The sequence below is a fragment of the Mchenga conophoros genome, linkage group LG16 (genome assembly GCF_057382185.1).
Source record: "Mchenga conophoros isolate Kocher_MC1m ecotype Shallow Benthic linkage group LG16, M_conophoros_male_GT1.1, whole genome shotgun sequence".
NCBI lineage: Eukaryota > Metazoa > Chordata > Actinopteri > Cichliformes > Cichlidae > Mchenga > Mchenga conophoros.
In genome coordinates, this window is record NC_140541.1 from 12,649,248 (window position 1) to 12,676,777 (window position 27,530).

Genomic DNA, 27,530 nt, shown 5'->3' on the forward strand with positions numbered 1-27,530 from the left:
TGTAGTATGGACCCTGTCCTTTGATCTCAGTGTGGGGAAAGTTTGGATACTTTGGCTCATTTTTTTAAATTTTAGCTTACTTTTTTTGGGGGGGGGGGGGGGCAGCTTTACTGTTGTTGATAGTCCAGTGTGTAGTCACAAACTGTCTTTGATGCATTTTTAGGCCTGTAAAGGGGAGGGAGGCCAGTCTGCCAGCAATCATGCAGATCCGCAGGCCAGTCCTGCTAAGAAGAAACGCACTGCCAGCCCAGCCAAGGTACAGCCAGGGATGCTACTGTGTGTGATGGTGGAGAGTTAAAAATATGGTGCATGGTACATATTTGTGTCTCTTTTACAGGGTGCTGCAGACTCGTGGGGAAACACCACCAATCAACAGCAAATCAAGCTTCAGGTAGGAACATGCATTTCTTAATTTGGTAATTATTACTATTTTTCACAGAGGCTTCACATTTTAGTGGTTTACATTTGCATAATATGCAAAAGATCCAAGGTTGGAGCCCAATAGGGGATGCAAGACAGACAAAACAAAACAAAAAAAATTGCCAAATCAAACTTTATTACTGTTACACATGATTCTGATTTAGAAGAAAATGTAAAGTCTGATCTGACATCTGACTTTTATTAGCTAAAATGAGACATACTCAAAGAGGTCGCTTTGGGGGTTTATATGCATTTCACAGAACCACTTATATCAGCTCGTGATATTGTATGTTTAACATTTTTATCCTGTCTTGTCATTTTTCTTTATATCCTCCATGCTTCCCATCTGTATCACATTCATAAAGTTGATCATGGATTGTACTTGGACATCAGTTTCATTTATAAATTCCAATTACTCATTTATTTATTTATTTACATGGAACTCAAGTGTAAACCTAGAAACTCTTTAAAGATTGTAACACTTTTATATGAAAATAACTGAAGCAGTCGTTTAAAATTTTAACATATATGTTTTTTATTTTACTTTTTAGGTTAGTTGTCATTAAGGATAACAATCTCAGAATCCCCATATAGTATGGGTAAAAATGACAAAAATACCATTAGGTTGTGTTTCTCTGCAGCTACTTTAATTGCCAAAACTCAATGACAAATTTATATTGGCATAATGTAATCAGCTGGACTTTTGAGTCCATTGTCTTGAACTACAGCTGCAGATGTAGTGTTAATTCTGCTCAGCGTCATTGCTGAGGGCGTTGCTACCTGTTGTCCGAGGTGGTGGGATTGAAGATTGTACAATGAGACAAGGTCGAATGGTGTCAGAGACTGCCACCACAAAAACACAGAAAGGGATAGGGCTAGCTTGTCATCATGACTGAAGTTTAGAAATAAGAAAAGGAAAATTGATGACAAAATAGATGAAAATAATACACAAAAAATGCTAAAGTTAATAAACCAAATATATTTGGGTGTTAATTAAAACATGTGTGTCTTGCTCAAGTAATAGATATGTGTGGGGAATGCTACCTGTGCATTTGGTAGTAAGCTTTAATAAGTGATCTTCTAATTTTAATGCAACACTGTTGTGAAATGTACAGCACCTGGAACACTTGCGGACCAACCGAGCAAACCTCAACCCCCACCAGTTGCAGATGCTGGAGCAGCTGGAGAAGCAGTTCTCGCTCATGCAGCATCATCAGCAGGTACACACATGCTACCTTGGTTATTAGTGACGTGAGTTTCTACTGGCTAATGTGTAGGAGGTTTATATTTTACATACAGTTATGATGGACATGAATGTCAAGGCATTGTTGGGCTTTCAGTGATTTCTCAACCTCTTAGTTTGGTCGTCATGAATAAGTTTTGGCATAATTCTGGTTGGAGTGGCCACACACTTGTACCACGTACTTATAACACTGGTTTATCTAATTACATTTAAAATTTGACTACAAGAGAAGTGATTGGCTTGTGTAAATCTACCATCTTCTTTGTGAGGTCTGCTTTGAGTCCCACTGTATGAGTGAGCGCTGTGAAACAAATCCTTTTCATGATACTACCTGCTGTAGCCCTTCATGGTCACCAAAGGGAAGTGCACAGGCCTTGGCAGTTGAGACACTTTTAGATTTTGATGAGCATCATTTTGATGAGCACACTCATTTGAGAAAGAAGGTGTCTTTTTTTTCTTATATGTGAATGATGTGAAAGAAAATGAGTAGCTTACAGCAGCAATTGACAGCTCAACATAACCTAAGCCTTCGTGTTCACATTAAGTGTGTGTGTAAACTCCTGATCAGAACAGTTTGTGTTAAGTGTGACTCTTTTCTCATTCTCTGCCCTGTATCAGATTCGGCAGCAGGCAGCAGCAGGTGGCCAACCGAGGCCCAGCCTTCCCAACGGCGAATTGGCTGGGCCCTCTCCCCACCACGCAGGCTTCTCTCGCACCTCCCCTCTCAATCACACAGCCACCCGGCCCCCGTGTGTCACTCAGCCCACAGCCAATGGATCCTGTTCCACAAGTCCTTCAGCGGGGCTGCCTGGACACCCGGACAAAAATCACAACCTGGGACTGGGAGGTGGCGGCGCAAGCAACGGAAACGTGCCTTACCCGCAGCAGAACTCTCTACCTCACAACTGCAAAGCCGCCAGTCAACCCAGCACCAGCAGCACTACCAGTAGTCCCAGTCAAGCAGACGAGACATGGAGGAGCCAACAACGCAACACTACCACTCAGGTACACTGTTGACTGCTTTGAAATGGCTTTGTTTTGCACAACAGCAATTCACATTCACTGGCCACTTTAATGAGTACATACTAGCACCAGGTTTGACCTCCTTGTGCTGTTAGAACTGCCTTAGTTCTTAATGGCATAGATTTAGCAAGATGCAAGAAATATTCATCAGACATTCTGGTCCATGTTGGTTGTAACATCAACAGGTCACCTTTACCACATCTACACACCTAAATACTTTGAGTTGCTGCCATGTGAATGACTGATTAGATTGGTGAACTTGTAGACCGTTTGCACATGTCACTTTCTGCATTATTTTGTTTCTGCATGTTTTTCATGTGAATTATTTTGGCTCATTGAATGCACCATTTATTAATCAGTATGTCTCACTCTCTCTCTAGGGGCTTCAAAAAGGTCCAGGTTCACATTCGGCAGGTCCTAATGGAGAACCCCCTTTTTCTTCTTCCTCCTCCCCTCAGACCTCGTTCACATCATCTGGCATTCTGAATCAGGTTGGACATTCCTCTGGGCCCTGCACTGCCTCTTCCTCTGCCTCGTCTTTATCCCCCACTTCCCCTCAGACAACCCCCAACCACTTGTCCTCACCTCCCCACTCCGCTACTACCTCAGGGGTCCACACCAAAGACACCACGCCTTCAGGGGGCAACACCGGCAGCAGTGCTGCAGCTGCCGCTTTGCCATCAGGTCAGGAGGCTGCCATCAGGCATTCCGGAGGGACGTCGCATAGTCCCAGCACCACCCCTGCGCAGGGATTGACTAATCACATCCAGCCACGGGTGACTGACGGCTCTGCCAGCGCGTCTCTGCCCAGCTCTCCTGCCCCCAGCGTGCTCAGTTCAGACAATCCTCTCTCAGCCTTGATAAAGGGAAAAGCTAATACTACCAGTAACGACAATAACAATAACTACAGCAACCACGGAGGGTCTTCCTCAGAGAAAATGAACAATGTCCATCCAGGTCTCAATGGCGCCACCAAGCCAGTTTCAGAGCACTCAGTGGCATCCTCGCCACTTTCTGCCACTGCGATGCCCTCTCCATGTTCAGCAGACCCTCACACCATTAACAGCCTCCCCTGCCTTAACAGCCCGTCCAGTACAAACAGTCAGGGGCCCACGCTCAATGGAAAGGGGCTGGAGGACTCCCAGAGCCCAATGAAGGTGGAGCCTTGTGGGGGGCCTCATAGACATTCTGGCCCTGCTGGCCTGGCTCCCTGGTCCTCAGTTTCCATCTACCCCAGCTCCAGTGAAATGCTCAAAGCATGCAGGTACGAAGTCAGTAAAGCTAAGACCACATATAGAATTCACTGAGTTAATATAGTGCATGCCCAAATTAATATTCATTTTACTCCGCTTTGGATTTAAGTGTAATTCTGAGTTTTTCAAACTTTTCAGCCTGCCATAAATTAGTCACAGAAGTTTATATAAGTACAAATTATTGTGTAAATCTAAAACTGAAACACCGCGAGAGCTAAAGACACCTGCAATGCCCTCTCCAGCTCACTGCTAACACCTGCCCATTATCTGTTAGGGTTGGGGTTGGGACACAAACCGTGTCGGTTAATGCAGCAGACACATTCATATGTATGAAACCATGTTGTGAAAGTGAGGAATGCCTTGATTCTTTGTTACATTTAAAAATGCCCTGATATTTTGACCCCGTACTATACACCATTTAGCTCCCTCCCAGCATCATTCACACTCTGCACTCATGTCAGACAGAGATCTGAAGTGTACATGTGCTTAAATGTTTGTGTGAACCACATAGATTTGTAACTGTCACAGTGCTAGAAACTTGTTTCTTCTCGCTCTTTCCTTCTTTAGAGAAATGTGGAGGACATTTTTGCCTTTAATCTTCAAGTCATGCAGAGTTAGGCCATCGCTCATGTTGGTCCCTCTCCTTATCGTGTTTTTGGGGGTTTTGTTTTATTTAAGAGCAGAATGACAAGCAGCTAATTTAGAAAAATCATCCATGTTTGCCTTCCAGTTAGATAAGTTGCAGGGTTTCCAGCACAAAAGTCATTAGACCCAAAAGCTAATGCTAACTGGTGGCACAGAGAGAGGGATGCGCTGTCAGACTTGTAATAAAGAGATGTACATGCAGTGATGTGAAGTGTCAATGAACCTCTAGTGAAATTACCGTAAACCAAAAGTTGTTTTTCTTTTTTTCTTACTGATTTATTGATTTGTGTCTGTCACAAAGCAGGGCAGTTAGAAATAGTGGTTCCAGATACAGAAGCAACATCAAAGCACGAATGAAAGGTGTATGAGCAGTTGATGGTAACACTATATTAGTATATGTTAGGGGTCTCAAACTTGTGGCCCAGGGCCCACTTGCAGCCCACATCACCCCTACTTGCGGGGGATTTGGCCCAAGAAGTTACTTTTTTTTTTTTTTGTTAGGGAGGATTTATTTGTTGTTGAGTGCAATGTTAAAGTAAGTTCTTTAAAAAGCAAAAAATCATTTAACATGAAGGCAATATGAGCAGAGAGCACAAACTTGTTGAGGGATTGGCTGTATTAGTTCAGTGAGCTGCATTCTCAATCATCCAGGAAAGTAAATCTCCAAAAAGTTGATTCTGTTCATCTGGACGAAACGTTTCGTCACTCATCCAAGTGACTTCTTCAGTTTTCTTCTTGAGTAGAAGTTACTTGGATGAGTGATGAGTGACGAAACATTTCTCCCACAAAACGCTACGTCCAGATGAACAGAATCAACTTTTTGGAGATTTTCTTTCCTGGATGATTGAGAAGGCATCAAGACATTATAAAGGGAAGGAGAGCGAAGGGCGAGTTCACAAAATGAGGCACACTAAGCACTGATGTTTCAGATTTCTACCTAAGCCGATACACAGCGTGATGATCTCGTGTTCTTTACCTGCAGGAATCTGGGGAAGAACGGCCTGTCGACCAGCAGCATCCTCCTGGACAGGTGTCCCCCACCACGGCCCCCTCGTGCGCCATCTCCTCCACTGCCAAAGGACAAACTCAATCCCCCAACACCCAGTATTTATGTGAGTACAGCTGTGCCATATAAGGAGAAGTATTCATCATGTTGTTGATTCTCAGTATCTTAGCTACAGCTAACAAGCACAAACACTCTAAGCTCCTTTTTAATGCACTGATACTCTCAGTAAGCCTGGAGTCAGTTCACGTTTTCCTGTCTGACATACAGCTAGAAAACAAGAGGGATGCCTTCTTCCCCCCCCTTCATCAGTTCTGCACCAATCCCACCAACCCGGTCACTGTCATCAGAGGACTGGCTGGAGCACTCAAACTAGGTAAGAGGATGGGATGGCACAGTTTTGTAAATTAGGTGTTTTCCGTGTTGAGGGTTGCAAGTACGGCTGGTGTGGCTGACTCGATGTTTCTTTCCCAGTCTCACATGGCTCTGTGGGTGTGTCTCTGAAATCACAGGAGGGAGCATGTTGTGTGGATAACTTTGTATGACATGTATGACAACAGCACCACCTGCAAGCTGAAAATGTTACTGCACACATTTCCTGTGGAGAAAACTAGTTGGATTTGCACCAAAAAAATAATATAAAAAAAATCACTACCATCAGCTCTTTCCCCCCCCCCAACTATTATGTAACAGATTGTCCTCAGGTTATTAATAAAGAAAATAAAACAAAAACCAGTTCATGTAACATACGTGTTCCACTCTGTTCCCCTTAAGTCACAAGTTCATATCGATGGTTCGCTAAAATCTATTTTAACACTTGTTTAAAATGATGTAAGATGCATGAAAGCTGTTCTAAACTCTTCCTTGCTTCCTCATCCTCAGACTTGGGCCTGTTCTCCACTAAGACACTGGTGGAGGCTAACCCAGACCATTTAGTGGAGGTGCGGACTCAGCTGGCTCAGCCCACCGATGAGAACTGGGATCCCAGCGGCAACAGGAAGATGTGGCGCTGTGAGAGCAGCCGCTCACACACCACCATCATCAAATACGCCCAGTACCAGGCATCGTCCTTCCAGGAGTCTCTGCGGGTCAGATTTTAATTGAAGTTCTTATTTTGGCTTTCAAGTAAAAAGATGATCAGGATCAAATGCTTGGTTTTGTTTGTTAATTTTCATTACAAAACTCTGACCTTGTATTATGTTACAAATCAGCCACCTCCCATGTTACATTGAAAATATTTTCACCGTGTTGCTGAGTATGTTACCAGCCTATAAAAATCTTTTCTTTAACAGGAAGAAAATGAGAAGAAAAAGGAGGTGGAAGCGGAGGCGGGTTCCTCAGACGGGTGAACTTTCTCTGTCTTTCTGTGTAGATTTGAAAGCTTTGTGAGCTCTTGTTTCTGTTATTAATGACCTTTTACGCTCTTGCTCTTAGTGTGAAGCGAAGGAAGGGTCTGTTCAAACACATCAAGTTTGGCACCAACATCGAACTCTCAGATGACAAGAAGTAAGTGACTCATTCATTTTAGTCGATGAAACGTGTAGAGCGATTTGCAGTTGAAGAAAGATGAAGCACTAGTCCCTTTTCTTCGTTTCATTGACCTCTGCCCTTTCAGGTGGAAGCAGCAGCTGCAGGAGCTGACTAAGTTGCCTGCCTTCGCCAGAGTGGTGTCAGCTGGTAACCTGCTCAGTCACGTAGGTCACACAATCCTGGGCATGAATACTGTGCAGCTCTATATGAAGGTGCCAGGGAGCAGGACACCAGGTATAGATCAACGCAGTGACCACAAGTGTGTGTGCAGTCTTTTGTCTCACTCTGTCTCACTCTGAGTAATCGTGCTTTTTCATAGGTCACCAAGAAAACAACAATTTCTGCTCCGTCAATATTAATATTGGTCCTGGGGACTGCGAGTGGTTTGCTGTGCCTGAGCCATACTGGGGCGTCATCAATGAATTCTGTGAAAAGTACGTGGACAGAAAAGATCGTTTGAAGTCTGTTAGGTGAAGCTCAAAGTGGTTCATTGTATCTGATGATATATTTCTTTATTTTACAGGAACAACATTAACTACCTGATGGGCTCCTGGTGGCCCAACCTGGAGGACTTGTATGAGACCAATGTGCCTGTTTACCGCTTCATCCAGCGTCCCGGGGACTTGGTGTGGCTTAATACAGGCACAGTTCATTGGGTTCAGGCCATCGGCTGGTGCAACAACATCGCGTGGAATGTCGGATCCCTTACAGGTTAGGAAAGGAAAGCTCCTTCTCCATCGGGGCCAGCTGTATGACTGAATCATGCACAGATGAACATAAATATGTGCTTTTTTCTTCAGCCCATCAGTACAAGCTGGCGGTGGAGCGCTACGAGTGGAACAAACTGCAGAGCGTCAAATCCATCGTTCCCATGATCCACCTCTCATGGAACATGGCCAGGAACATTAAAGTCTCAGACCACAAGCTTTATGAGATGATCAAGTAAATGCCTGTAGATTCATCATCTCATTCTTGGTTTTGTGTGCATGTTACCTTGATCTTACCTCAGGTGTGTTTCTGTTTCTTAGGTATTGTTTGTTGCGCACTCTGAAGCAGTGTCAGATGCAGAGGGAGCTGCTGCTGGCTGCCGGGAAGGAACTGGTGTGGCATGGGAGGACCCAGAACGAGCCGGCACACTACTGCAGCATCTGTGAAGTAAGCGCAGCCCTGCTCATTTGTATTTTCTTTCCTGCTGCAGGCATGCCATTCGATCGTCACCTTTCCTACTTTGGTAACGCTTGTGCACCTGCTATTTTGCACCTAGGTGGAAGTGTTTGACCTGCTGTTTGTAACCAGCGAGAGCAACAGCAGGAAAACATACGTGGTGCACTGCCAGGACTGTGCCCGTAGGGGGAGCACTAACCTGGACAACTTTGTGGTGCTGGAGCAGTACAAGATAGAGGACCTCATGCAGATTTATGACCAGTTCACACTTGTAAGTATCGGGCACAAATCCACCAGGGCGGGCCACAGAGAACCATGAAATGCTTCAGTGTGTGCTTCTTTGTCCCCACAGGCGAGTCCCCTGCCTTCCTCCTCTTGATGGTGATATTCTCTCGTTCTGAGGACTTTTAGTACCACAAATCAGAAACTCTCCGGAAACCTTGTTTTTTCTTTTCTCTCTCTCTCTCTCTCTTTTTTTTTTTCTTTTTTTTTTTTTAAGTTTGTTTCTTCTGATATTCAGGAAGTAAGCCGGCAGTCACCCAACTGCACCCTGTAGCTAATCCCATAAGGCAGCTGCCTGAAAGCTGTGTGTCTATGCAACCTGCCCAGAGTGGTGTGCCACCCCAACCCCCCCACCCACCCACCCAAACAAGTGGACTAGAGGGGGTGAACGGTAGCTCCACCTGTCATCACGACCAGACTGTTCTACTGCTGGCTCAGCTGGACTTCACCCCAAAAACCACACAAAATCACAAAAGGAGGAGAAAAGTCAAATTTTGTACATATTAAGTTTAAACTGGTGACATCATCACGCAAAGACTACTGACTCGATAGTTTTCCTGTTCCCCGCCATTTTTGTCTTCTGTTTGTGAGTTCACAAGAGCTTTGTTCCCTCCTTCCCCTCGATGACACAAGTACATTAGCATAGCGGGTCTTTTGTATGTTAGACACCACCTCGGTCAGGAACATGAGTTAAAAACTGTTTTGTAATGCGAAACGTTGAGTGACAGATTCTTTGAGACATTTCCCTTCGTTTGTTTGTTTTGGATTTTTTGTAATCACTTAAGTTTTTTTGAGTATGCTGCAAGTATGATGAGACTTTGGTTCCTTTGGGTTGAGGGAGAGGAAATGAGTTGTAGGCCATGTCACAAAGAAAAAGGGTTGCACATAGTTGAAAGAGTGAACTTAAATTTGTGATGTTTTCTTTTTGTATTTGGTTGTAAATTACACTATTTATAAATGCCTATTTATTGCCTGAAAAATATTTGTTGATGGAATGCTGTACTTTTTTTTCCCAGAGTACCTGCCATTAAATTTGAAGGAGCCTTGTGATTTTTTTTAAAGCAGGGCCCCTCATAACGTTTTCTATATGAATAAAACTGCTTAGTAAGCATTGTACAGAGACCTTACATTGAAATGGGTTTATTGTTTGAAGGATGTTTTATGCGTCAATAAACAAAACCGGTCTTTATTTACATCTGCAGCTGTGTTGTGTCTGTGCAAACAGTGCTGTCTGCTTGTTGGGTGGAAAGTGAAAATATTCCATACATGCCAGAATTATCAGTATCATCATCCAGCAATATAAAATTAAATGCAGTTAAATGTTTAAAGTTTATGTAACACAAGACGAGTGCAGAGCCTGCAATACAAAGGATGTAGATAAGATACAAAAATGTATTATTTTTTAAAAAATTTAAAGACCGGTTACTGAAAGGCTTCCATGTGGATGGGTGGAATGCTAATTTATCATTGCATCCAGAAAATGCAACATTCATTCACTTGTTCTAAGATTAAATTTATTTTTCACCTCAAATTTCTACACACAATACTCCGTAACAACAAACTAAAAAAGGTTGGCTTTAAATTCTTTCAAATTTAGCCATCGTCCTGTTCTTATCAGTGCTGCTGGAACCCATCCCAGAGCGCTAACACAGTGAGACAGACAACCATTTGCACTCGTGGTCAATTCGTGCATGTTCTTGGGAGGAAGCTGGAATACCGCGAACCACTGCACCACAGTGCTGCTCTAATTTATTAAATGTAAGATGCAAAAATTATAACATGTGCGCCAGAATCCAAGCCTTTCCCCAATACTTTGTTGAAGCACCTTTGGCAGCAATTACAGTCTCAGGTCTTTTGAGTATGATGCTACAATCTTGGCACATATTTTTGGGCACTTTCTCCCATTCTTTGATGGGGAGCTTCAGTGCACACCCATTTTCAAATCCCTCTCCAGAGATGGTCACTCAGGTTCATCATCATCACCCATGGGTTGGAGAAGAGCATGCTAAACGTCCTGTGGTGAATTTGGCTTTCAGGCTAACACATACAGCTCTTCAGCTTTCAGATGTATTTTATGTTTGATTTGCTATTTTCCCAAATTAGATGTGTTACCATAGCCAGCTTTGCATTGTACAAATGATGGAAATGCAGAGATCACAAGTTGCCACAAGTTTTGACAAGTTGCCACATGTGAGACTGCTTTCAGCTAGCCGCTGTCACAGCTGCCCTGAGTGTTTGTCATGGCAGGACTGTCACTACATGCCCTTGGGCTCATTGTTCCTCTAACCCAGATGTGCTCTGGTATGGAAACTTTGGTATTCAGTAGGACTGATGCAATTTAGTCTGCACACAGCCTGTGTTTTGTAGCAGGCTGTGAAAATGCTCTTGAACACTGTAAAGTTGAAGATTTTTAACACTGGAGTCTCTGTGTGGATCGACTTCTTTTTCCAGACAGCCTCAAGTGAAACCTAAAGGTACTGCAGTTGTTATCAATCCCTCATTTTCCAGCTCTGGAGGTTGCCCTTTGGGGTTCACAGCCTGCTCCAGTCGACTAGCATGGGTTCAAAGGAGGTCTATTATGCTCAGTCCAGAGTTAGAAATTTACAGGGCAAAATAACCCTTTAGTTAATCTTATACTGGCGTTATGGTTTAACGGGCAGTTTTACTTAGAAAGCTTCCTGACTGAGTGAAGTGACCTGGACGTATCTGCACAGCAGCTTCAAAGAGACTGTGTTAAATTCTTTTACTAATGAAAGGTGTTTCAGTGCTTCCTCCATTACCTCCTTTATCAGATGATACTGGAGCATCCTTTCTAAAGAGAAAAGGAGATAATATCATCACACAGTTTAAAACCACACACCATCTGACTGTCCACAAACGTAAGTAACTCGACAACTAATGCTAGATAGACTGGTTCTTAAACACACCGTTTCTGCTCTACTTGAGGACTTTATAATAAAAAACGTCTCATTCATACAAGTGCTTTAAAAAAAACAAAAAAAACATCTAAGTGCTTTCTGTCCAACTGGAGGAACGGGAGTAACTCAGGGTTCAGTATCTTGCGCAAGGACACTTCAGTAAAATCTGCTTCTTATGAATTTGTTTCCTAATAGCTGTATTGAAATGATCAAAGTAAAGAGAAGGTTGTAGAGTGACGCGGTATGCATTGCTTTGTCTTGAGGATTCCTGGTAAGCCCTTTCCTCCAGAGATCTGTGGTTTTAATAAAGGCAGTGTTGAAGTACATCAAACAGCAGGGTGAGCAACATCTTTTAGTACAGCTGTTTCATGTTGCTTTTGTGATTAACATTTTGCTTTAACCTTGGTTTTCCCCCGCCCTGCCCACGTTTATTTAGCCTGCATAACAGAGAGCAGGGTATAGACATGAGGTGATGCGTCTAATATGCTATAATCTTTGGGATGTTGTAGTTTTAACTTCACCTTCACCTTAACTTCATCTGTCAGATTTAAGAATACTCATGGAAGGGTCGTTGGATTGTCCTCATGAATACTTTTCCACTACAACAAGAAAAAGACTTTAGGCTAAATGTCTATATCAGCTACAAGCATTTATCTCATGCTACAGCCTCACAGTTCATCTCCTGTCTGAAACAAGCCATTTTGGATCTTCTCCCTTTCTTCTGATTGGCTTCTCCTCACAAGCAAAAACTAAACTAACATAACAATAAAGAGGAAATATACTTTGTACTTTTAGTCTTTAGTTATCGAAACTTGCCTGATGAGGCTTTGACAGACGTATTTATTGAGACTGTAAGTCAGCTGCTTTTTAGCTAATTAGAAAATGTCAAACTATCATAACTCTGAAACAAATACTGTAAAACCACTGTCATTTAATGGTCGGGCATTGTACAGCTACAAGCATTTCACCCCCATGTCATATTGTGTATGGTTGTGTGTGTGTGACAAATAAAATTTGAATTTGAATTTGAAAACAGCAGATGAGAGGTCAAAAAAGCTGCAACTTAAGAAAAGAAAAGAACAAAACACCATGTAAAAAGAAAAAAACAGTTTCTTTGTGACAATAAGACCAGCTGCACATGTAAGTTACTGTAAGTTACATGCTTACAGTAAAGAGCTAATGGCAAACATGCAACTACAGTATTGCATGAATTGTGATATAAACACACATTACCTGCATCCTTTTCTCCCTCACTATGCTAAAGAATCCTCCGGTTTTTGGCTCATAGTGAAAACTTCTCTACACGCTGACCTAATTATTTGACACTATGGCCACATTTCATATGAACAACTAACAAAATGAAAAAAACATTTTTATTTTTTGTTTATTATATATTTTATGCTACTAGAATGACAAATGTTCTTTTTTACGAACACAAAATGCTGACAATTATAAGACGGCTCGGTGTGTTCAGAGACAAACATAATCAGATTGGTGGGGCCTGACTGATGCAACAGTACAGATCAGCCTCCCACTACCAAAACTACAGGTGGCTGAAAACAGTTTGATACGGTGCCAAACAGCAGTTGAGACAGCTGTCCTGTGTTTGTGGCTGTTTGGCCCGTGCTCTGTGGGTGGTCATTTCCACCTTCACTGGAGCAAAGCAGGAAGTGAGTCAGTGTGATGGCCATCGCCTGCGTCTTTGAATGAACAGTTTTTGGCTCTATCTCTGCTTGCACTTTTTGTTTGTTCACTCACCTTGCTGTTCCTCCTACTAATACGATCAATTTAAATACTGTACACTACCCTTTAAAAGAGAATCCTTTAAAAAAGCTAAAGTCATGCTTGGCCTGCTACTTTTTGTAGCTGATGCACACATTAGAGTGAAAATAGATGAGCCTCTTGTTACAGGTGAATGCATAGGTTCTCATACAAAATGATGTATTTTAGTTGAGATTCCTCATAGCACACATAAAGAAAAAGAAATCTGGAAATACCCCAGCTCTAGTTACCCTTTTGGATTTTGTGATTTCTGTCAGCTCAGTGCATTTCTTCCTGTTAAACCCTAACTTCATATTAAAGATCCTTTAATAATACTACCTGCCTTCAGTCCTGCAGCGTCAGCAACTGGGTCCACGCTTGGCTGCTATTTGTCCATTCTTTGGTTTTTCTACAGCAGGCTGCCAGTAAAAATTTAACTTTGCCAAGTGGATCAGTAAGAGAGCAATTAAAATAGTTTTGCTCACAGGGCTTCAGTTTTCTTTAAATTATTTCACAGAGTTGTTGAGCTGTGCGATATACTGCTTAGGGTAGCGCTTAAAATATTACATTTAGAATCACTGAAACATGTGTGTGAAAGCACTTCCCCAAAAAGAAATAAAATATGAAACAGGCCACCTAATTTCTTGTTTGTTTTTTGGTGTAACTTGTTTGCTTGAACACAGCTGAGGTCTCCTTCAGTGCTCGCTGGTTTTGTGCACAGAATTCACGAGGGAGCCTGTTATTCCACCATATTCAGTCCAGTGCAAGTGTGCCACAGTCAGACTGTGTGGCATAACAAAGTCATGATGCCTCATTAAATGTCCCCATGGTGCATCCAGTTTCAGTGGGGAACTGTTTCTTTATAAAATCCAAATGACGTCTATAAGTACAGAAATGGAAACAAAATAATGACCCAGAGCAAAGCAGCTGAGAGAAATCAAAAGCTTTTCTGATGTTCTGCCTACAATCAATATAAAGTTCTGTCTTTATCCTCTACCCACTAGGTTGTCACATTTGGTAATTAAACAGTGTAGTTTTTTTTAGAGGTGCTGTGCAAAATCTACTTTACGTTTTCCCCCTAAGAGAAGAACAGATAATTCCGTGATTTACAACTGAGGAAAAGAGGAACTTTGATAATTGTCGGTTTGTAAAAGAGGAACAGAAAGTGCCTTCCACCTCCGGGCTAATAATGGTTCAGAAATGTTACAACCAGCTAAATAAATAGTGAAATGACTGACTGGCTCCATTTGATTAAACTGTTTCTACATTTATGATCAGTTTAACAGCCTTGATTTAATCTGACTCTATGTAATGACAGCCCAAACCTCAAGTAAAAGAAAGAATAAAGATATCTGTTATATTCACAGTGTTTTGAAATGGCATGTGATAGCAATATAACTCCAGACTCAGTTATATTAATGTCTCAACATAAACCAAGCCACTGGCCTTCCCTCTGGGGTTAGAGTTTGAGCTCAGTGAACGCTCCTTTTTCACCTACTTTTAGAACTCCCATGTGGGAAAGCTCATAACAGAAAAAGGGTTAAATGAATGTGCCCTGTGGCTAAAAAACAAACAAAAAACCCAGTCATACCCCTAACCTTAGATAAGTTGAGGTTGACTTGGACACGAGATCTGGCAACTTTGCTTTTATATATAGGAAGTTTACCAAAATACAACCTTACTGTAAAGTGCATTTATAAATCTGTCTGCAGTTATTTAGATTACACTCAGTCTGACCCTGACCACTATTGTCTGGAGACTGGTTGCCTCCCACCAGTCGACCTGTGCAATTAACTTGTCATGGAAAGTAGTTTCCCATTCTCAACCTCTGGGTGACCAATTTATTGCAATCACCGAGCAGCCACCATTTTTTCGTTGTCACACAGAGGTTGGTGCCTTATTTTGAGTCTACCGTGACTGAGCCATGAGTGCCGTAATTGCCTAGTGACCGGTCCAGTACCCAGCCTCTGATCGTAGGTTCCAGCCCTCCTTCAACTCATCTTGATAAACAGCTGGAAATGGATTGATGTTTCCACTGCAGCTGGATGGAATGAAATGGATACATTTTCCAAAACTTGTTTGATTCTCTTTCTTTTCCATCTCATTAGAATGAAATCGTTGAGAGAAATGGACAGATAATTTGCTGTGCACATCCATTTCCTGTTACGTTTGCAACGTGAACCAGCAGTATGTCTGCAAATGTCTTTTATTTCAAACTACAAAGGTTATTTTTAAACAGATGTGACAGTACCCTGCAGTCCACCATTCTTTGTGGGCCTCACAAGCCGGATCAATCCAAATATTGATAGTATTGATTCCAACCTCGGTATTGGTGTATCAATGGAAGCACGATTGGATCTACTCTTTAGTTTGTTTCTCTCTTCTAAGTTCAGAACGTAGCTGCTGTTCATCAGAAAATAGACACGTCTGTGCAAACACCACTCTTCTCATGCTGGTACTCTTTGCTCCATCCTCTCCTCCCTGCAGTCACGTGACTCAGCGGCACTGAGCAGAGCCAGGCAGACTGACGTGAGTAAGAAAGAGGAAGATGGCGTAGAGGTGCTTTGTGGCTGTAAATGAAAACATTGTAATCAGTGATGTGTGTTTGAAAGAAACTCAGTACTGCACCAACTCATGTAAGGACAAGAAAGGGCATAAAAGAGAAAAAGCTTGAACATGAACTGTGAAAAATGAACACATGATTGTCAAGTCTGTTTTAATGATGTGACACATTTAAGACAGAACTGATGCAAAGTGCTTTTGAGACAGGCACATTTACATTCCAGGTTTCCAAAAAACCCGGAATGTAAATGTACATGAAATACTGAAAGGTTTTTTTTTACTGTGCTACCTGGTTACTGTGGAAAGTAAAACTCTCATAAATCATGACACACTGCTGTCCGCTGCATATGCTTCCTTTATAAGTTAAAAGCATCAATATTGGCATTGGTATTGACAATAACGGCCCTCTATTTACTTGGTATCATATCAATATCACAATTTGCAGTATTGCACAGTAAAGTGCATAAACCTGGCAACTGACCTCATCATTCTCTCACATCATTTTTTATAGTGCTGGTTTAGTTCATTTTTTAAGGTACTCATTTGTGCACTGCTGTCTTCAGGTCCAGCTACAGGGCATTTTAATCAGGTCTGGGTTTTGACTTGGCCATTGCAACACCTCGATTCTTTTCTTGTAAAGTCTGTATGTTGTAAATTTGCTGCTGTGATTGGAATCATTGTCCTGTTGCACGATCCAAATTTCAGGGGTGTATAGCTTTTTATTTATTTTTCAGCTTAAAATATCACCCGCTTTAACTTAAAGTAGTTGTACGGTGATATTAGTTTTTACCACTAGATAGCAGTAGAAGCTTTGGTCTCTTATTCAACCCCCAAAATAACAAATACCCTGGATTTTCTGGATTTGATCCACATAGAAACTTCAACAAATTAAAATAAAATGTTAAAGTTGGCTAGCTACTATTTTAATTTTTCAAGGAAAAGAATGCAGCAGCAGCTATTTACCACCAAAACTCCAGCGACCTCAGTACTGAATGTGTAAACTGCTGCTAGTATAGGACAAAACAAAACAAAATCCATCCATTAATCCATTGCAGCTTACAAAAACAACATTTTTTTTCTTTACCTAAAAAATTAACCACAGAGAGGAATTTATGCTAAAACAGAAAGCCTACTTTAAACAATTTGTAACACAGCAGTCAGGTCAATCATTCCTTTTCACTTTAAAGGTCCTCTTTAATTGTGTTGCAGTCTGTTCACACATCATGTTATGACAGTGTTATCTCTGCTAAGCTGCAGCAGGAGTGTCAAACAAAAAGTATGGCTTTGGCACTAAAAAAGCACCTGTGAGGAAAAGAAACCTTCATCAGAGCTACTCATTTAATAACAAATATCATACTTGTTCTGTGGTTTCACCAAGATGTAATTTGCACTGAGGATCATCACTGGAAATCATTGGATCTCAACTAGATTTGATAAAGTTTGGTGCATTTGAATAATTTGGCAGCACATATATGACTATGAAATGGCTTGAGGCTAAGTTTCAAGTCAATGTTGAAGAGCCGCTTTTCACAGAAGTTTTTCTGGCATGTGACACGGGGAGTTGGACAGGTGTAATGAATAGTTGGCTGAATGGCTGCATTCAACTTAGTTGCTTTAATTTCAGCTCCTGAAACTGTACATGCTGTTTCACTGACACACTGTGATTAATCGCTGGGACATTTGAATAGTTTGGGAGCATGTTGTTAAAACTTCTTTTCTATAGTCAGAAATTCATGACTTGTGAAAAAAAGCCTCTATATTATCTTTCTGTCTTTTATCTCACCAGTCCTTTTTAAATGGTAAATGGTCTGTATTTGTATAGGTCTTTACTTAGTCCCTATGGACCCCACTACATTCAGTCATCTACCTATTAACACACTGGTGATGGCCACAGCTGCCCTGGGGCGCACTGACAGAGACGAGGCTGCCGGACACTGGCGCCAACAGGCCCTCTGACCACCACCAGTAGGCAAAGGGGGAAGTGTCTTGCCCAAGGACACAACAACCGAGACTGTTGGAGCCGGGGCTCGAACCGGCAACCTTCCGACTACATGACAAACTGCCAACTCTTGAGCCACGATCGCTCTTTTTTATCAGTAAAAAGAAATATCCTGGTAGTGTGAGTATAGCATCAGTTCATGCAGGCAATACACTCAAGCTCAACCAGCAATCTTGACAAACTGGCAAATCTCAAATAGGGTACAGTATTTAAAAGCTGCTTCAGCCTGCCCACTATTGCTGCTTATTGGCAAGCTGCATTGCAATCCACCTCCACCCAAACTCCTGCTTTCCATGCTGTTTCTGTTCTATTTGTTGCCATATCTTCTTTTCTGTGCTAGAGGTTATCAAACACTTATCAAACTAAACACATCACCCGCTGCACGGCAAGGCTGACACAGACAGACAGACACAACTTACACGCCCGCAGCTGTCGTTGGACTTTAGGGAATAAACCAGACCAGCTGGAGACAACCTACACCTGCTGGTTTACTTTTTTATTTGTGAAGCTTTGTATAACTACTCTACAAAGTACAAAAAGTGAGGCTAAGAGAAATGTATTATTATTTATCTATGTGCGAAAAGTGCTTTCCATTAAAGCTATTAATGTGTTACGCCCATCATTCAACTCAGCAGGAGGAAAGTGCTTTGTCCTAACTTCAAATCAGACATATTTCTTCGCTTTCTTCAACACCTGATAGCTGGATTCAGTTTATTCTTGGCAAAAGCTGTCACTGCTGTTACTGTGTATTCAGATCATTCCGGTTACAGCTTATTTTGTCCATTCGTTTTTCAGTTAGTCCAACTTTGTACTACATGGACCCATCAACACACACTGGTGCCCTCCACTGCAGTATTTGGGTGACCATTCTGACAAAGTGGGCATTCAGTTTATTATGGATCATTGTAAGTGACCCTATCCTGCTGGTTAAAAGCTCATTAAAATGCTGTTTTAGAAAGATTTCAAATATAAAAACAAAAAACAATGGAAGTTGCAAAGTGCTGAGAGACGGACTAATGCAATGTTGAAAATTTGTTGATTTGAACAACAACGACAGCAGAATGCATTAACATCCCGCTGTGATACTGCCATAGCGTTGGTTGGTTTGTTTGGCCTCTGAGTGGGCACCACTTTCCTTTTTGTTTTGGCTTATGGGTAAAAAGGATCGAAGTATTCAAAAATCTGGCGACTTACTGGCAATTACTGTGACAACCTTTTACATGAACAGTCGGTGTGAAACATGAATACAAGGCTTATAATAACACTAAAATTAGACTTTTTGGTCCTTTATGGTGCCTGAATCTTTAAACAATATATTCCTTACCTAAATCTTTGAAAATCTTTAGAAAGCATGTGATGGGGGACATTCATTGTGCTCACTGGATGACATTCATTGTGCTACTGTAATAAAATGAGTCATAAGTGCGAGTTCATTCATCTGTAACAAGGTCTGTAGGCACTGTGCTTGACAGTTACTTCATTATCACGACCACAGGTGGCTGTGTTGAACCGATGGACTGACAACCGCTTCAACCAAAACACTTTTAATTTATTCATGATCCCTTTTAAATTTTACGTTTAAAAAAAAAAAAAAAAAAACTGTACTGGCAGGCTATGTTTTTTCTCCACTCTTCACTTACCTTCAGAGTGAGGATGGGGTGGAGGCTGACATTTTAGAAAATATCAAAGATGGAAGCTGAAGTCTGGTTTTGTAGAGATTTCTGTTTTTGGTCTGTCAGGTATAAAAGGCAGTTATACACATTTATAAGTGCAGTTATGCACTTTATAATTACAATCATGAGGTTCAGTAACAAAGTGGATTCGTGGGTCTGTGCACACACATATTATGGATGGATAAGCTCGTGCACAGCATGCACCACGGGCAATGGCTGAGCACAAGATCAGTAGAGGCTGGGGTCTATCACACCATGGTCCCAGGTGCTGGCTGTGCAAAGATGCCCCTGAGACAATCCAGCACATAACAGCAGGGTGCAGGAAGGGATGAGTGGAATGCTATAACCAAGTGGCTCGCATATTATACAGGAACATCTGTGCTGACTAAAGTCTGGAAGTCACGAGGTCAAAACTGAAAAAACAAACAAACAAAAAACGCCAAACATGACCAAACTAAGATCCTGTGGGACTTCCAGATACAGACAGACAAACTAGTGATGGCTAACCAAGGCAGTCACGCAACAGCTCTCCTGGCTCTTCCATCGGATGAGATGCTTGCAGATGTGAACAGTACTCTATTCACCATCCCTGCTACCAGTATCACTGAAACCAATGTCAAAGCAATCCTAAAGCACTTGACTATAAAATCAAGGATGCTTGTAGAGGAAGCCCCCTGTGGAAAAGAAGGTTAGAAGCCAAAGTCAGGGAAGACCAGAAGGATGTTAGTCAGTTAACTAAGATGCTACTGAGGTAGAAATTAAGAAACAAGGGTTCACAGCTCTGATCACTTGGCTCAAGAGATATGGAGTGGAATGACCATCAGACACCTCCTGTGTATGGATGACATCAAGCTGTCAGTGTGTCAAAATGCTTGTAAAATGTATGTCATCACAGATCTCAGCGTCATGGTGAGTGATAGCTAAGCTGTACTTGAAGTGAAACCTCAATGTTTGTGCTTAAAATGAACCAAACAGCGAGCAAAAAGAAAAGCAAGTGAAAGACTGATATCTACAGAGTTTGATTAATTAAAAAAAAAAGATTTATGGTCTTTTCTAGTGTGCAGACCTACATGTCATTTCAGGAATGCTTATATGGTTTGTTTTGAATAGCATAAATGAAGTACACTACCCACGATTTTGCTAACTCACCCCCATTTAAAGTTTACAAGTTTGTTGTGTTTTTACTGGTGAGAGTTGCACCACACGGTTTGCAGTGCTAGTTGCCCCCCACTGAAAGAAATGTTCTTTGCTGTACTGTTTTCAACAGTCAGATTGGTCTAACCTTACTGTACTAGTAGTTTACATTTCATTGGATCACTTACAAAGTCGTACTGCCTTTCTACACAACTTAATTAGTTCTGATTGGATCTCATATCTCCAGGACACATTTTTATTCTTTAATGAAAGTATCAGTCCATTTCATCATAGTTTTAGTTTTAGTTTTTAAAATATAATGATTGTCTTGTTTTTGTCAGGAAAAAAAGGTTGTTGATAAAAACTAAGCAAAAATTATTGGTCAAAGAAATGAACATGGGAATAACTGGTAGGAGGCAGGTTGAAGATATGCAGCAGCTACTGTCAGGGTAAATCATATGAGCATCCTATATGAACAACAAAATCAGCTGTGCCATTAGCCGATGTCGTCTGGCAGTGAGATCAAAGGTCCTCTCTAAAAATGAACTTTTTTCTTATTAAAATTTCCTCCAAATCACACAAACTCCACTGCCTTCATTTAAAAATCAAGATCTGTGATGTTAACAATATTTTTCATTTCAAATAAAATGTAACTTTTGAAACAAGATGGCTCTCAGTCCAGGGAAAGTTCTGCTTCCAGTGAATCGCAGTTGTAAGTTTCAAGTATCCACACCACTTCAGCTCAGAGTGAAGATGAAACATCCAGATAAAGGATCAGGTTTTTGAGCTGAGAGGATTTGAAAGCAGTCTTGCTGAGCAGCAGAGAAAGCCTAACACTTCACATCAGTCTGATCAACCGATGACCCCACTTGCCATTAAAACCATTAAAACTGTGATCAGAGCCAGTTTAACACAAAGCCAGCAGATGTCACTATAGTTGTGAAAAAAATGGACACTAACGTAAGGGTGTGGAAAGCACCACACACACACACACACACACACACACACACACACACACACACACACACACACACACACACATTACTAAACAGGATCAAAGCTGTTCCTAAATCCTTAAGGTGTATTCCAGATGCGTTAGTCACTCATGTGAGTCAACTTGTATTTGTTCCGTTTACTCCTAAACAGAGTGAGTCACGGCAAAGTTGGCAAAGAAAACACATGCAAGTATTTTAGAACAGGAAATGGATGTACAGAAGGGCAGAAATTATATTTCTTGGACTGTGTGCATCAAGCACTTTCAGCAGCCAAGAGGAAATCATAGTCATTTGTGGAAGTGCTGGGTTTGTGAGGAATGTGTCTGTAAGAAGCACGGACTGCCGTTAATGCAGAGAGCAAAACATCTGAAGTCTGACAAGGCTGAGATGAGAAAATAAAATAGCTTTCTGGTAGAGAATGCCACCAAAAGATAGTTTTCTTCTTCTTGTTCAAGGATGATTTATTGAAAAATAGCAAAAGTTCCAGCTTGCATCCAGCTGCTTCAGTTAAACTTTGGTATGAAACTGGGATCAGAATAAATTGCAGTAATGCATTAGCTTTTAACAATGAAGAAAAGGGCTGAATGTAGCTGAAACATAGCACAAAGTAACAGTGTATCTGTTGTCTTTATAATAAGTATTATTCTTAATATTAATTATTAGGCATCGTTACGCACCATCATCAGCTTAGTCTGAAATGAGGTGTTAAAACGTGATTTCCTCACAGTTAACAATCTTATAATATTGTATAAAACACACAGACAATATCCATAAATCCATGCATGAAAACGTATCCACGTGAGCTTAATATCCATCAAAGATAATCTTGAAAAGGAATTCCCATATCATGGGAATCCCAGTAATTTCTGTCTCCATTAACCACTTTTCTAAAGGAGGTATCCACACCTGGTAACTAAATGGAACAGACACCATGAATCTAGCAAGTAAGAAAGAAAAATAGGTCTTATCATCTGCATCACTAAAGAAAAAGTCTTAATAAAATAGTGTTAAAAAAAACAAAGAAGAAGAAAAGAATTCACTTGTGAATATCAATGGATAATAACATATAAATAAAAGGCAGGATAAAAATCTGGAAAGGATTCAGCTTTAAAAGCAAATGTTTGTATGTAATATGTGTGTAGCATTTCCGTTATTTCACTCCAAGTAAATTCACAGAAAGACTTTTGAAAAGATAGACGTAGAAGCACCGTGACGACCATCCACAGCTCTCATACGGGGAACACGGGGCATTTTTATTGCTTTTTATTGCTTTTATTTACTCAAAGGCAAGCTAAAATACATAGTACATACCACCCACAAAATGTATTTGAATAAAAGAAGTATTTTTCATTAAAATAATATTGTAGTAGTTAATAATTATGCAAGCATGTTATTCTATTTGTACAGCTGTTTCGTAAAGAAAGTAACCGCACTCTTGGTCGGTTATTCACTGTCGTTTTTGAACTCTTCCTCGTCTCGGCTGTTTCACACGTACACTCTGTATTGAGAACTGCGAGCCGAGGTGCTCGGCATCCGCTCTGTTCGGTTTCAGGAGCGAGACAGGCGGAGGCGGAGGCGGAGGGTCGGTGTGGTGCGGTCCAGTGACTCAGCCGAGAGTCAGAGCCGGCGCGGTGGGTCGCGTGCGTCTCCCGGGGCGCGAGGAAACCGCAAAGTACAGGGCTGGGACGAACAAACAACCGCAAACTTCATGCGACCTCACAAGGCAACAGAACCGCAAACTCTCCTGATAATGCAAACACAAGATAGTGACAGGAAAAACGCGCAGGGTGACTGGCAAAAGGCCAACAAACTGTAAGTCATCCATTCACAAGCCTTCTTTATTTGGGTGGGAAAAGTCCCTACACCTCCGGCAGCCATAACTCATGACTCATTTCTTATGGAAGTTGTTAGTTAGCTGTTTATGTAGTCAATGTGATAAAGACAAAAATGGAAGATTTAAATCTTATGATAAAGGCACAAAAAATGGGAAGGAAAAAAAAAAAAACACTTGCAGCAAAAGCAACTGTTGCCTGCAGTGAAAAACCTACAAAAACCTTTGTATTACGGCAAGAGACGCAGAAACCTGAAAAAAAAAAAAAAAAAAAAAAAAAAGCTCTTGAAATCTGATTTCAAAACAAAAGCATTTGAAACCTTATTTCAAAATAATAGCCAACTTCGAGTGAATTTAGCTTTCAAATTAACAGACACGTTAAGAACATAATAATAAATATCATTCAGTCTTGTTTCCACACTCTAATGTTAGATCCAACTGATTAGACCCTTGTACTCTTGTAGCACCCTGTCACTATCAAGGCCATCTTCTTGTGCATTTCAAAGTAAAAGCTCTCTGAATTTTCATTTTTGAACTACTCTTTCAATGACTTCAGAATTTTCTTAGAAGGACAATTCATGTTTCCACAGGATAATTGGAGTTTATATCGACAGTATACACCTTCACAGGGATGCCATGTCAATATCAAGACAATCTGCCATTTAAAGATGCTGACTTATTGCAGAGTATTTGTGAACGAGATGAGGCCTGTTGTTTGTATTCCTAGACTATTTAATTTATTTAATAAAATATCAGGTCGCCACGCAACATGCCATGAAACTATGGGGTATCATTTTTTTCCCCAACCCCTAAAATCTAAGATGAATGAAATCAAAGGCTCTCAACTGTTACAGTTGTCATGGTGCGCAATGTACTCCTTCGTGTTCAAAGAGAGAATAGCTTGCTACCACACATTTGAAACCGTTGGACTCTACTGTGCATCAGCGCAGCAACATTGGCTAATACAATGGCTAATACACAGTGTTGGGAAGGTTACTTTAAAAATGTATTCCACTACAGAATACGTTTCTGAATACTTTGGATTCTGAATACTTTGGATTGCTTAATATATTATCATGCTTTTTACAGCTACATGAATGTACTATAGCTGTGTGATTTATTACTATTACTGAAGGTTACTCGCCATTTTTGCAGCGATCTCATATTAAAACTATTCCTCTGGCTAATACGTCGGGTTCTGTGTCAGGCTCGTAGGCAAAAACTAGCTTTACTTTGCTGTCTCGGTCAACTTTGCTAGCGAGAGACAGAGAGAGGCGTTGAAAGGCTGCTCCAACAGAACTTATTGTTTTGGAGGAAAACACGAGCACAGTGTACAGTCAAGTCTTAATAGCTTACTTACAACTGGGCTCGTCAGGCACTCTTTTTGGCTGCAGTGGTTATTATTATATTTACATGCTTCCATCTCTCGTTTCTGGTCAGTGACAACTCATACTTTTCCACTCACCTTTTTCTCCCTCCCTCGCACTCACAGACACATAATGGGTATGGCAGTCTATTCTCCCTGCAGCACGGACTACACTGCCCATGAGGCTACATTCTTTAAGGCTATGCCTGTAACACTCTGCCTGTTGCCTTCATATTAAATCATTTTTTTGAATAATAATTTTAAAAAATATTTCTTCACATCATTAGAGGTGACATGGGCCGCGAGACTGACACACACAGGCATTAGAGCCTCTTAATGTGTGTTTTGTTTGGGTTGCCACCGGCATGGAATTACCAAAAACAGAGAGGGCATAGCCTAACATATGAAACAGGAAAAGACTGTATTCTGAATACCATCTTAAACTGTTACAGAATAAAGAAAGTATACTTTATTGATCCCCATGGGGAAATTACTCTCTGAGACCAATGTGTAGGGACGGTACCTTGCTCAGGGGTACCTCAGGGTAGCCATTCAGTGGATTCGAACCATCAACTATGGGGCCATCACTCTACCTACTGAGCTACCCCTGCCCCCAGATGGAATACGGTTACCCATATTTTGTATTTTAAATATGTAACGCCGGTACATGTATTCCCTTACTCCCCAACACTGCTAATACATTTCCTGTTACTACCTGAACTAGCTGTTAACTAGCACTTCTGGAGGTGGAGACAACTGTCATCTTTTCAGAATTTTGTAGTAGAATTCTTTAACTGCCACATTTCTCCATGTATGGTTTCTGTGGAATAACCATGCTAATTTCTTGGATCTAATACAGTAGCATACTGAACATGTAATTCGGGTAATTATGCACAGTAGTAGTTAAACACAAAATAGCACCAAAAATGAAGGTCCACAAACCCTGCAATTCCTGTCTCAATAAACAGGTGGACTGGATGTACACACATATCACACTCCTCCTGTATCACTGGAGGTCCCCTCCAGTGATACAGGAGGAGTGTGATACAGGAAGTTCAGCCGCTTTGCCTGCCAAGTGTGCAGACCGTTCAGCGTTGAGCAAGCTCACCATTATGTTTTCAGAAAGTATCCATTTCCCCACATGTGCCAAAGCAACAACAAGGTCTCCATGTGGTAGAAGTCCCCCAGATTCCGCTGGTAAGAGCTGGAGTATTTTGGAGCTGAGTCACAGGATGCATCGGGTTAACTTGATGAGCTTCTTGTGATTTTGTGCACACACACATACATAGTGAATTAAATGTGCATGCATAGTAAAAGTACTCATTACAATGACTCACCACCTTGCAAAGTGTTTTGATGCTAGAACAGCACTGTAGGTCCAGGTGGTGAAAGAAAAACTTCTGCATAGCCAGAGGATGTTCTGTGTAACAAGCACAAATAGAATCCAGCTATTTTAGCCAACAGAGCTATGTTTCTGTTGGTTTAGAAGAAAAATTGTCATACTTATCATCTAGTAATCTGTTATCCCACAAAGGTTTTTTTGTCTTTTACTTAGGTCAACTTTATAGACAAAGACAGCTAAGTCTGAGATGGTTTGGACATGTGCAGAACAAGGAGCCTAGAGCTGCCAGGCAAGAGCAGTTGTAAATGGACTGGTGTACTCTTGTACTTTAACTGAGCACTCAAAGTGCTTTTCACTACAAGTCACATTCACCCATACACATACAGCTATATTTCTTGCCTTTAAACACTTTCTAACTACTACGCACATGCTCACACTCCAATGGATGCATTAGGGGCAATTTTTGCTTCAGGATTTTGCCCAAGGACTCTGACATGCCGACTGGAGGATGGACCTTCCAATAAGTAGACCACCCGCCTGAGCCACCGATGCGCGCAATACAGGAAGACAAGGAGAATTCACTGATGTAGTGATAGACATGCATAACAGATGGTCTGACAGGATGGGATGGAGGCAGACGATCTGCTGTGGAGCAGTTGAAAGAAGAAAAAAAAAAGTCAAGGTAACTTTAGTTTACATAGCACACACCTAAATGTGGAATTTCTAATTAATCTGATCAGTAATAGATCATTACTATGAGTTATTCTTCTATTCTGGCTCCTACAGGTGCTGTATAGATCTTTCTAAGAAATGTCTCACAATACTCATATTTTAATCAAAATTTTCCTGAAACTCTGGACCTTTCCATTTGTCAGCAGTGTGTCAACGAAATCATTACCTATAACAGAAATTTGTTTAGCCAAATGGTATGAACATCCACTTTGCAGATGCTGGAATACAACAGATCCACCTTCTTTGTATTTAAAAAATTGTGTTGTTCTGCAGATTTTCAATCAATAGGATCTTAAAATCAATAGGTTTTAGAAAAACCCTTTACAACACAACCTAACAGTTTAAAAATCTGTACTTAAAATAACTGTTCCAATCACCCTGTGGCTTTTGCTGGGAATAGCCAGTAAGGATTCTGGGTTTTGGCTTGCTCCTTATTCCTTAAGTTGGAAGGTGGTAGAGAGCAAGCAGGGTTCCTTGCAGAGAGTGAGGAAGGTAAGTAACTGGAAAAACTTCACAGAAACAAAACTCAGCCTGAACTAGTCACCACTTTGATAGCTATAACAATCTGGCAGTAAGCGAGCGATGAGCTGTCCTTTGATGTGCAGGAGGTTGATGAGTGGATGAGAAGCAGGTGTGTCTGCCAGAATCTAGCCA

The 27,530-nt window shown here is 41.2% G+C and overlaps 1 protein-coding gene across 3 annotated transcripts in view; it reads left to right on the forward strand.

The window, feature by feature from the left end:
* kdm6a (lysine (K)-specific demethylase 6A) overlaps positions 1 to 9,759 on the forward strand; it is a 50,776-nt gene extending 41,017 nt beyond the window's left edge. For all 3 annotated transcript variants that reach the window (XM_085250204.1, XM_085250205.1, XM_085250206.1), the window contains 17 exons: positions 164 to 256; positions 338 to 391; positions 1,536 to 1,640; positions 2,282 to 2,668; positions 3,067 to 3,950; positions 5,567 to 5,696; positions 5,858 to 5,963; positions 6,470 to 6,675; positions 6,880 to 6,932; positions 7,022 to 7,093; positions 7,203 to 7,351; positions 7,437 to 7,551; positions 7,641 to 7,828; positions 7,918 to 8,059; positions 8,146 to 8,272; positions 8,382 to 8,552; positions 8,634 to 9,759. In XM_085250204.1, coding sequence (XP_085106330.1) covers positions 164 to 256; positions 338 to 391; positions 1,536 to 1,640; positions 2,282 to 2,668; positions 3,067 to 3,950; positions 5,567 to 5,696; positions 5,858 to 5,963; positions 6,470 to 6,675; positions 6,880 to 6,932; positions 7,022 to 7,093; positions 7,203 to 7,351; positions 7,437 to 7,551; positions 7,641 to 7,828; positions 7,918 to 8,059; positions 8,146 to 8,272; positions 8,382 to 8,552; positions 8,634 to 8,660 — 3,009 coding nt within the window. In that variant the 3' untranslated portion in view covers positions 8,661 to 9,759. The remainder of the gene's footprint in view (positions 1 to 163; positions 257 to 337; positions 392 to 1,535; positions 1,641 to 2,281; positions 2,669 to 3,066; positions 3,951 to 5,566; positions 5,697 to 5,857; positions 5,964 to 6,469; positions 6,676 to 6,879; positions 6,933 to 7,021; positions 7,094 to 7,202; positions 7,352 to 7,436; positions 7,552 to 7,640; positions 7,829 to 7,917; positions 8,060 to 8,145; positions 8,273 to 8,381; positions 8,553 to 8,633) is intronic.
* Positions 9,760 to 27,530: the final 17,771 nt, after the last annotated feature.